At 41.4% G+C, this 12,207-nt stretch overlaps 1 protein-coding gene across 1 annotated transcript in view; it reads left to right on the forward strand.

Annotated features, from left to right (window-relative positions):
* The window catches only part of ATP8A2 (ATPase, aminophospholipid transporter, class I, type 8A, member 2), a 588,754-nt gene that overhangs the window by 336,387 nt on the left and 240,160 nt on the right, over positions 1-12,207 (forward strand). Inside the window, 1 exon segment of the mRNA XM_006753689.2 lies at positions 4,141-4,324. Within this exon segment, the coding sequence (XP_006753752.2) occupies positions 4,141-4,324 (184 nt within the window).

Here is a 12,207-nt window from a genome sequence, read left to right on the forward strand (position 1 = left end):
CCTGAGTGGAGTTCCTTCAATTCCCCTGGCTCAGGTGAGCTCAGTTTACATCTATCAATACTGGAGGCTCAGACCCTCTTTGACAAATGGGGCAGCTGAGCTCTGAGAAGAGAAAGGACTTAAATTTGTTCAAATGATATTGCAAGATCAGAATTTAAAAACTCACTCTGAGACCAGGGCTTTTGTAGGTCAGATAAATTAATGCATGATCATTAATCTTATAAAGGCAGCTGCCAATGGTTATCTTTCAGTGTTATGTTTGAAATACCTTTAGAAAATGAGTTTTAAAATTTCAGCAATACACATTCCATAAATGAGATACTCCAGAATACTGAATTTTTGTTTGAAAGTCTCAAAAGGAAAACTTATTTTTTATTTTAGAATCTAATGTGTTAGCCAAAAGAAAAGTGGGTAGAATACCTCTCTAGGTATTGAAGATCTTTGAATTTATATTTCTATATGTAACTCACCAAAATATGGTATAGACGTGTCCTATACCAGATGTGGATGGGAATCCTTATTTTATGTGTTGGACGTATTATATGCTGGGAATACGTATTAATTGTGGCATGTGATTCCATGTCACAAACTGAGATTTTAGAAGAACTAGTTTGTGCTTTGTGGTAACTTGGCATACTAAAATAGTATGTGTGGCTGAAGCGTAATGGTGCCTATCCAGTTCTGTAGAAATTAGCTGTTTGACATCTGTTATGAACCCCTAGTGTGTGCTAGAATTATGTTTTCTCAAGGCATTGCAGTTACGGGCATAATAAATCCTTGATGAGAATCTCATGCTTCTAAAACATGGGGATATGACTTAGTTTATATACCCAGTCAGGTTTTTTCCTTTTTTTTTGCTTTTTGGGGGAAAGCAGCTGTTGGACTCTCAAAGATTTTACTTTAAGTAATCAGAGTAATGACTTGTCTCAACTTTCTTGAGCTCCAAATTCCAAAGTGGAAAATATAGTGAGTATATTTGACTTGCTATTTATCTTGTGTTGGTTGGCTTATTGGAAAACCTACTAACATAAAAGCAATAACTTTAACTTCAAAGAAAACCTTGAATTTATTTAGCACCTTCCCTCTTCCACCACCACAACCCTTTGACCCTCCCACAACACAGTGTCCATGTGGCTGAGCTTCCTGCCCAGGTTCCCTTTCTTTCCAGACCACTCTATCAGGTTTGCTGATTAAGAGGCCAACTTGCTTGATTACTTGGGGGGCATATGAAATCTCAACGAGTCACAGACTCAGGCCTCCCAGTGCTGTTAACGGGTCTGTTCCATGGTCTCTTGTGATATCTTCATGAATGCAGAAGAAGAGTTGAAAACTAAGTGATGGCACCTTTGGGTGAAGCTCCACTTCAGTAGGTGAATAACTGTACTTGATGCATGATTAATGTAACCATGGAGACAAGTGTTAATGCAGAGGTTCCCAGATTCTCTGGATTAATGGTACCTCAATGTCTCAATAATTACTTTGCAAAGCCCCTAGGCCAAAAGTAAAACTGAACAGTATCTATCTATTAAGCAGGCAAGATCAAACAATTCAAGGAGTATTTGTGTCCTAAAAATTTAGCAGACATTCGAAACAATAATGCACATAAATGAAAGAATAATACTTCTTTTTCTTTTATTCTCAAACAATCATAATCAATTACCAATCATGTGGTAGGGTGCACCTGCTGAGCACTGTACAACTGCTCAAATCTTGGAGTAAAAGTGGATGCTGCCTCCCTCATTTCCTGTTGTACATTGATTTTTTTCACAGTGTATTTGCTCTTTATCATAGCAATCATGAAAACTCAGCTTCACAAAGCTATATCATGCAGAGCAATGTAGCATAATCTAATGTCGAGACTATGGGCTACTTAGAGCTGTATTTTCTACCACTACCTGAGAGATGTTACTGTATTTACCTTGAAAATGTATAATTTCCCCCTATAGTACCCTAGGACACCTACACACACAGTTTGGTAACCATGAGCCAGATGGCATGCACTTCTCAGATGTGTTCCCCCCCCGCCCCAACACAAACAACTGAGGTTTTACACATGGGGTAGGACATAACATTTGCTTTGCACTTGTTAGGAAGCAGAATGCTTTCACATAAATACACCACAACCATCTCATGAAGTGGATGGTTCTCATTTTCTCCATTTCATTGATGAAAAGACAAGGACTGATAAAAATGGTTTTCCCTGATGACATAGTTCATATGGGACACAGGAAAAGGTCATGCACAGTTCTTCCACTTTGGATCTTAGGTCATTTTCTCTATACTATATTTGATCTCTGCTTCTATTGAGTTCAAAAATAAAATGAGAAATCACATTTGCATAGCAAATTCTAATTGTGAGATGTGCCTGCCATCCTGCCAATCAGAAATTTAATGAAAAAGAGGTATGTGAAGACCAGATGTTGGCTCCAAGTGGCAGTTGCTCAAACTTGGAGGGAATACATACAGCTTATATCCCTGTGTGTTTAAATTGTTTAAGTTTAGTTGACAGGAAGCTCAATGATAACAATAGTAAAGCTTTCATTTCACTTTAAGCTACATTAAGGTCAATCTAGCATTTGCTACCAGGGAGCTGGTGACTGCTCTGTTCTGCTCTCAGCTCTCTAGAAGCTCACAGTTGGGAGCTATTTTTTTAAGTTCTGAAGCATGCCTATTAAATAGGGTGAAAGGACCTGAGATTGGTTACCCAGCAGAAACTGAACTGTGGGAGGAAATATGTGATAGGTATCTTTATATTTCAACCTCCCTAATATTTGAAAAAAAAATGTTATGTTTGTTCCACTCTGGCCCAGAGGGTAGAATTAGTACTTATTAATGCTTATCAACAACAAAAAAGTAATAATAATTTTTCGTGGTTGCAACTACCCCAGGAGGCTGTGAAGTCCTATTATTGAAAGTCCCTGTGAAAATCACAAAAGAGGTATTAGGTCATACAACGTGGCTTCTAACGCCCTTTTTCTAACTTGCTAATTTTTATTTCTTTGTAATTGAGCAATGGCTTCAAAATACCTGTGCTTTAAATTCAGCTTGCTGTCTCACCAAACACATTTCTTTCCAGAGTTGGTAAAATTTAAGTTTTCTTCTGGAAACAAGCATTTTTGTGGGTTGGCCATATGAGAACTCACAGTTCTACTGGGAAGGTCTGTGAGTGTCTATTCTGGTTTTCAAGTCCAGTCCGTATGTGGCCACAGCTGGTACTTTTGGGAAACCCAGACAGGTCTTTTACTCATGTGTGTGTGTGGGAAATCAGCTTACCAATTCAGAATTTAAAATAAAAATAAGTCAGTCCTGAGGTCCTCGTTGTCTGATCTTATGCTAGGAACAAACACTTCATATAATCAATGTTGCTGTGCTTTAGACACCGTAAATTTATATTAGTTTTCCTTCCCTGAGGACTTGAGGGCTTATGAACAAAAGCCCACCTGCCTGATTCCTTGTGGACACAGCCCCTCTTAGGCAGAGGCTGCTCTGTCCCCCTTTGGGCTCTGCTGCTGCAGTTCAGCCTCAGTAGACCATCTACCCCTGAGAAGTCCCCTTCTGAAATCCTCTGCCTTGGCTGCCCTTCAAATGCTGCCTCTGTCTCTGGGGTGGAGTTGGAGAAGTCTTTCTTCTTTCTTCTTCCTTGCGTCCTCTTTCTGCACTTCTCAAGCTCTGCCAACTTACTTTCTCTTCTGTGAAAGCAGATTTTATGGAAAATTCTTTTGCCAGCCCTAGGTTGTGAATGATGTTCACCAAACCAAAAATGGAGTCTGTGCTAGTTTTCTGATTTGCTGGGAAGACATTTCCCAAAGCCTCTGTAACCAGCGTCACTGCCTGTATCTTTCGGGAAGGCACATGTGCCCCTGGGGTGTTTGCACACGGGGCTCCCACTGAACAGGGTGATTACAGATGGGCTGTGTTTTACGTTAGTTTTTTGTTGTGTGTTTCATCTGTGAAGTTGGCAAATACTTGAAAGCCACAAGCTACTGTTTTCTGAAAGCTCTTTTGCACACGAACATAAAACGTATGTATTGAATTTGGAAATTGTCCGATGACTGCCCTTTTAATGCAGCTAAATGTAGATTACAGCTGTTTCCTCTGGAAAGATCAATACAGTCATAATTTCTCTTTCTTCTCTTACAGAGTGTCTCCTCTGCAGAAGTCTGAGATAGTAGACGTGGTTAAGAAGCGGGTAAAGGCCATCACCCTCGCCATCGGAGACGGTGCCAATGATGTCGGGATGATCCAGACAGCCCATGTGGGTGTGGGAATCAGTGGGAATGAAGGCATGCAGGCGACCAACAACTCGGATTATGCCATTGCACAGGTCAGAGGCACGGTTGACCAGCTGTCCTTTCCTGTGGACAGAGATGTCAGCTGGGCATGAAGGCCTGTTGGATGCTTGAGCCTGTCAGTCCAGCCCTAAACACTGCCAGCCCCTTGGAGGTTGCCATCTAGGTGAAACCACCAGTGTGTTTGAACTTTGTAGTATTAATCTTGTACAGTTTGGAGGCCCTGACCTGCCAGTCAGTTTTCTTTTGGCCAGCTGTGGGTTGGCCAAGCTTTCTGTCATTCAGGCAAGATATCATCCCTGACTGTTAGGTCTCTGGTCCTATTAATAATCTACCTTCAACTCACGCATCTGCTGCACATGCTTTTCCTTCTGCCGCCCTCTGCCACAGAATGGCTGTGTTCATAACATCTTCTCTACAATTCCCATGGTGGCATCTCCCCTCTTTCAGAGGTGCTGGAACATTCTCTCAGGCATTTGAGATCAGGGAAAAGCAATGATTTGCAGCTGCCATTTTCTCTGTGGCTGTGACCAGGGCACTGCCTGGGACCACTGCTGGGAAGGGCATTGCTGAAAGCTGGGTTTGGGCCATAACTACCCCACAGCAAGTAGCAAACAGCCTCCTGCACTTAGGCCAAGTTCATCCCATTCCTCTCTGGATGGAACATCCCATGTAGCAGCCCCTGATACACTGTAGTTACTGTACAGGTGGCCAGAGGATAGAAAACATGTCTGCTCCTTAATGATGGACAAAAAGTGAAAGGTCAGCCAACCACCTGACCCCATTTGGCCTCCTTGATTATACAGAAAATCTAGTCAGGACAATGAAAACAGCATTTCCTCCTATCTCCTGATTGCAGTATGTTTTTATTAAATGCCAATTGTTTGCGGGTTAGTGAGGCCTCCCTTCTGTTTATCCCTTGTTTAGTCTTTTGAAGAACGTGTTAACCATAATTCCATGAACACAAGCAATGAAACCAGGGGCTGCATATAAAACAGGCAAGAGCTTCCAGTCCCCCCAGGGCTGCAGGCTGGTCCTCTGCAGCTTTGGGGCTTCATCTCCCCGAAGGAGGGCTCTGCACTAGATCACCTCTCAGATTCCTTTCCAGATCATCATGGTTCTCCAACCCAGAGAGGAATTACAAAATCCTCATGGCTCTGAAAAGTGCAGGAAATCACTCTTGTTCCTTTGTTGATTTCAAATCCTCAAGATAATTGCTCAAAGTAGGTAGAAGGAATTCTGATTTTACAGGTGGGAACACTGGGGCTCTTTCAGGTGACCTGCCTCAGGTTGGAGCATCCAGGGTCCGAGAACACTAGACCTGTGTGTGACCTTGGGGACCAGTCCCGCACACCTGCCCATTTACTTTCTTGTGTCAACTGCTCCAAGGCCTAGGGGACTCACGCTTCCTGTAGTCTGTCAGTAAGTGTAGATGTTACACACCCCAGCATTATTAAATACTTGAGTTATAGCATCATATGGCTGGAAGGGATCTTTAAAGGTTTCCTAGGAGTTCCAGGCAAATATTTGTCTGTCTTTTTCTTTAAAATGTCTAGGGAAGGGCGATTCCATGACCTGCCTTATTGAAACTGCATACTAATAGGATGTGGAATCTGGAGCAATTGCTCTCTTCAAATTAAAAGCATCAAAGAAGGGTAGAGAAGGGAGCAGGGCTTTCTAACTCTATTTAGGGGTTTTCTTGCCCCTTCAGCATAATAGTCACCCTGCCAAAGCAACTGATGAATGGTCCCCATGTCTGTGGGTCTTCACTTCTCCTGCTTGTGGTCCTGTTCATAATTAGGCAGAGGTCCCATTATTTTAGGGCAACATTCCTCCTCACCCTACAGCCCCAACAGTGCTTCCTCTATAGTTACTGAGTGGGGAAGACCACAATTTTATGAATTCCTTTGCTTAGTAAAATGAGAAATGTCTTAAAGTTAACAGCTTGTTTATCTGTTCATTTTAATGTGGATGATCAACTTTGATTGGTTTTTTTTGAAAGTATACCAAAGGGTTATATACAGAAGAAGACAGTGTAGCTTAAAGAATTGTCCTTGGAAAAATTAAGAAGTAGGCAAAGCTCTGGATCTACTTCTTTCCAGCCTGCCTGTGCTTTTATCCACGGGGCAGCTCCCAGGACTGACAACCATCCCTGATTTGGTGCCTCGTCCATGGGCAGCCTGTGCCTGCACCTGGAACTCTCAGTGGTCTGTTCTCCTCAGGAGAGAATCAATCCTGCCCACTACCTCCTTAATGTTTTCTGAACGACCTCATGAAAACAGCATTTTGATTTAGGATATTATTTTTTCCTGAAAATAAATCATTGCAGTGCTAAAGTTGAGACATTTGGGATGAGTCCAGCAGATGTTCTCTGTGCCCATTGAAGTGTAACATCAGGGGGTCTGGGTCAAATACAAACTTCCTTTTTATTTGGGTAGCTAGTTACTTTATGATTCCTCATTCCTCCTGGGAATCCTTAATGAGCATTTATGGGAAGTTTTATTTTTCCATATGTACCTACTCCTACCATTTTGAAGTTGTCATTTTGCTTTTGGAGTGTGCAATTGGGGACCTGCCTCACCCTGATCTGGAGGAACTCATTGAAAAGCTACGTCATATCAGATTGAGTCCCCTTCTTCGGTGCTAATGGAAATTATTATGTGGGTCCCTCTTGAAAATAATATCTTTTTAAAAATATTGTATTTTCTGTCTTTTCTACAGATAGTTAAATTTAATTTCAAAAGTCATCTGAAAGTAAGAGAAAGTTTAAAATAGCAAAAGAATTTCTAATGTTTGTGGACATGCTCAATACACCTAATTGTTTCTTTTAGGAGAGTCATGGAGTTGAGCCTGTGGACTGCCCAGTGACTCAGAACAGGGAACTAAGGTTTTAGTTCAAGGCAACCAAGGGAGAACTCAACGTTGCTGTGAGGCTCATTAAATGTATAGAAACCATAATTTAAACAGGATCATTCCTAACAGTCCATTCATGCCTGAGCACAACAATCCACAAAACCAAAACACACACACAAAAAAACAACAACAACAGAGTGAGAGGGGAAAATGGTGACCAAATAGGCAGATCTGTAATGCACCTCATCCCAGGGCCAAAGTAGAAACACAATTAAATTGGAGAACATTCACCTGGAATTACCAACGAAGTCCAGTTGAGGAGGAGGAAGGACAGAAAACACCTGGAGACCGGTAGGAAGGCGAGGTCGTGAGGAGCTGCCCCAGCTCTCAGGGGCAGCAGGCTGGAGGGCCGAGGGAGGAGGGAGTGCTGGGCTATGGGAGGCTCTGTGCCCTCAAAAGATAGAGGCCCAGAGCCCAGGCTTGGAGCACCAGAGCCCAGACCCACGGCCCACATAACATCCAGCTGTGAAAGGCGGCAGGGCTGCTGTCAGCAGCAGCAGAGTCTGGAGCCAGCAAACCAGAGCCAGTGGGAGAGAAAACCACAGTTTTGTGTTTTTTCTAAACCCAGAGCACAGGAGTTTTTATTTGCAACTACTCACCTGAGGCTTTGGTGCAGGGAGGGAGGCATGGATTTGAGGTGCCTAAAGAGTGGCTAGGGTGGGGAGCAATGCAGGGAGATCTGGAAATGCCAGGAATCCTGCCTTCAGTCGTTCATAAGTGTCCAAACTGAAAGGGCCATTTTTCCTGAGAGGAGCTAGCCACTTCCAGCAGCCACAGGGCAGGTAAAGAAAAAAAAAACCCTGCCCTAGGTAATATAGCCTGCTCCACTCTCAAGAAACCTGAATACCACACCCTGAATTCTGACCTTTTCAGAGGAAACAAAAGCGGAGTCCAAGCCTATGGGTTTGAACAGTTTCAGGAGCCCTCATTGACTGGATGGGGGAAGGCTTGTCTGTCCCACTATCCTGGGCACGAGTCTAGTCTGGTATTTTCCCCTCATGGGAGAGCTGATAGAAAGTCCAGGTTTGCAGTCAATCCCACTGGATTGCATACAAGGATCTCTGCCCAGCCGAGGGTACAGGAATATTTTGGGCCATTTGCAGAGGAGTAGCTCTGGGACAGGGAAACACACTAACCACATTCCCTGAAATCTGAGCAGCACCTTCCCCGCCTAAAGCCCTTTCAGAGACAGACTTTTGAGTGATTAAGATTGACAGCTGGCTAGCAGGCAAAGGCAGACAGAGGTGGAACCCAGGGAACCAGAGGAAGTTTGCTGACCCAGCCCTGGGCTCCACATGCTAACAAACCAGTTTTAGAAGGCAGATTGTGCCCTCCTGCTTGCAGCCAAGTCCTGTGGAGACAGACACAAACTGTGGCTCACTTGGAGCTTCTAGCAGGTTGCTGAAAGCCAAAGGAGGACAGTTTCTGATAGGGGTTAGCACCTAAAATATCTCAGGGAAAGACCAGAATTGGCAGACAAAATAGTCAGCCACAGTCATCAGAAGAGTAGGATCCAAACGAAGCTCCAATGGGGGCACTAAACTTGGCTGAAATGAATGCCACTTCACCTTTTTTTCCTCCTTTTTTATTCTATTTTTTCTTTTTCTTTTTTTAATTTCTTCTCTTTCCTTTCTTTTCCCCCTTTTCCCTCATCTTCTTTATCTATCTGCTTTATTGATTTGTTATTGCTCTAGTCTCTCTTGTTTCATTCATGTATCTAATTTTCATCTTCCTTTTTCCTACACAATCTTTTTTCTTTATTTCTCTCTTTTCCTTTTACCCTCATATCTCATCTTTTCTACTTTGCTTATTTTGGGTCTATCTGCTTTCTCCTCTATTTTCCTTTTCAATAAATCTTTCTTACTTTTCTTTTCTTCCTTTATTTTAAACCATTTTCCTTCCCTATTCCCCTAATTATTTATTCTTAATTTCTTTATTTTAGCTCTGCACCTATATATTCCTTTTACTTCCCTATCCCCCCCCAACCCCGCATTTTTTGTTTTGTTTTTTGTTTGTGTGGGGTTTTTTGGTTGGTTTGTTTTGTTATTTTCCTCCTCATATTCTTCTATCATTCTTGCTTTCATTTATCTTTCCTAATTCTCTATTCTCTGGCGGTTGATATTGTTGTGTATGTTTTAGTTTTGTTTCTTTTATTTTGCATTTTGTTGTGTTGTATTTTTTTTTTCTGTTCTGATAGCACCTACACAAAGCTTGCTTGAAGTGGTTGGGGATGAGCCACATAGTCAGCCAGTCTGAGAGGAAATTCCATCCACAAATGAGACAATAACATTCAAGACACACTACAACAGGAGGACCCAACTAACTCAAGCTAGAGACTTTCCTAGAGCACCCAGTTCAGGAGATCTAAACTACACCACTGTGTCCCACAAAACACCTTCCACATAAGACCACCCCACAAAGTCTGGGAAGCATATTAGTTTGATCTAATACATAGAAACAAATACAAAGAACAGTAAAAATAGGGAAACGAAGAAGCAATACCCAAATGAAAGAAAAGGAGTAATCACCAGAAAAGGAACTAAATGAAATAGAGGCAAGCACTTTGTCAGATAAAGAATTCAGAGTAATGGTAATAAGGGTAGTCAAACAATTCAGGGATAATTACAAGCAACTTAACGAGAATTATAAGAAGCTAATGAGAACAATAAGAGACAATGAGAGCTACATCAACATGAAAAGAGAGGTTGAAAGAATAAATAAGAATCTATTGGAAATGAGAAATGACATAGCTGAAATAAAGGACAACCTGGAAGGATTTAACAGTAGGTTAGAAGAAGCTGAGGACCAAATCAGTGAATTAGAAGACAAGGTAGTAAAAAAAAAACCATTCAGAGCAGCAAATGGAAAAAAAATAAAATAAAAAGCAGGAAGAGAGTTTAAGGAAGCTTTGGGACCACATGAAATGTAACAACATTCACATCATAAGGGTACCAGAAGGAAAAGAATCCAAGCAAGGAATAGAATACCTGTTTGGAGAAATAATGGCAGAAAATTTCCCTAACCTGGTGAAGGGAAATGTCACTCACATTCAGGAAACACAGAGTCCCAGCCAAGATGAACCCCAAAAGACTCACACCTAGGCATATAATAATTAAAATGGCAACATTAAAAACAGAATCGTAAATGCTGTAAAAGAGAGACAGAAAGTTGCCTACAAGGGAATTCCCTTTAGATGATTAACTGATTTCTCAATAGAAGTACTTCAGGCCAGAAGAGAGTGTCATAAAGTATACAAAGTAAAGAAAACCAAGGGACTGAACCCAAGACTATGCTGTCCAGCAAGGTTATCATTCAAAATCAAAGGTGAAATAAAGAACTTCACAGTAAAAAAATAAAAAATAAAAAAAAATAAAGAATTTATTCTCACCAAATTAGCACTTCTCAAAATGCTCCAAGCAAAAGGCATAGAGTAGCTCAATGGATAAGAAAACATGACCCATATATATATACCATCTACAAGAGAGTCACCTCAGAACAAAAGACTCACATGGAATGAAAGTGAAGGGATGGAAAAAAATTTTTCAGGCAAATGAAAAATGAATAAAATCTGGGGTAAAATACTCATATCTGACAAAACAGACTTCAAAAAGAAGGCAATAACAACAGACAATGAAGGCCACTTGATAATACTAAAGGGATCAACACAACAAGAGGATGTAACTCTGGTAAACATATGTGTACTCGATATAAGAGCATCTAAATATATAAAAAACTTCCAGAGGATTTTAAAGGAGAGATTGACAGCAATACAGTCATAGTGGGGGACTTCAACACCCCACTGACATCACTAAATAGATCTTCTAGACAAAAAAAATCAACAAGAAAACAGCGATACTAAATGATACACTAGATCAGATGAAATTAATTGACATTTTCAGAAATTTCAAAGCTACAGAATATACATTCTTCTCAAGTGCACATGGTACATTTTCAAAGATAGACCACACGTTAAAACATAAACTAAGTCTCTGCAAGTTCAAGAAGATTAAAATCATATCAAGCATCTTCTCAGATCACAATGGCATGAAATTAGAAATCAACTATAATAAAAACATTCAGAAACATTAAAAAACATTTAACCTAAATAGTGTGTTATTAAACAATGAATGGTTTACCAAGGAGATCAAGAAAGTACTCAACAACCTCCTGGAAACAAATTAAAATGAACACACAACAAATCTATGGGACACAGTGAAAGCAGTCCTGAGAGAGAAGTTCATAGCATTACAGGCATACTTCAAAAAATAAGAAAATCTTCTAATAAACTAACCATAAAACTTACAGAATTAGAAAGAGAACAACAAGAAAAACCCAGAGTAAATAGAAGGAAGGAATAGTAAAGATCAGAGAAGAAATAAATGACAGAGACTTAAAAAAACAATACAAGGAGAACCGAAGATGGCGGCATAGGTTAACGCCGGAGATTGCTGCCTTAAACAACCAATTCAAATTAAGCCTGAAAAAGGGAACGGACAACACCATTTGCATAGTTCATCTCACTGCACCCATCAGGCCCCTTTACATGTGGGAAAGAAGGGCAGGGGAGTGAAGCCCAGGACCTAGAATTCACTCATTCCACCCAATGCACATTCACAGACTGCCTGCTGAAACAGGCTCTCAGGAAACTGCCTACCCCCTCCACTCTGCTGGGCTCCACAGGGCAGTTACCCTTCACCAGGCAGCCCTCTGGACACTGTGGGGCTCCACTGAAGTAAGGTGCTGTCCCACACATGGAGTTAATAACTCCAACACCCAGCTTCCTCCTCTCCCCTCACCCCTGCCCCAGCAGTGCCTGGGAACAGCTAGTTCAAACAGTCCCACTTCTCTCAATAAACACTTGTGAATGAATGAATGAGGAGTGAGCTGGCCACAGGCTCTTAGGTTGCTCTCTCTAGACAAACTGACCCTTTCTAAGCCCCCTTCCAGCTAGAACATTTTATGATTTATTCTATTTGAATTGGGCCCTCTGGAAGACACTTGAACT

Source organism: Myotis davidii, unplaced genomic scaffold, assembly GCF_000327345.1.
Source record: "Myotis davidii unplaced genomic scaffold, ASM32734v1 scaffold1031, whole genome shotgun sequence".
NCBI lineage: Eukaryota > Metazoa > Chordata > Mammalia > Chiroptera > Vespertilionidae > Myotis > Myotis davidii.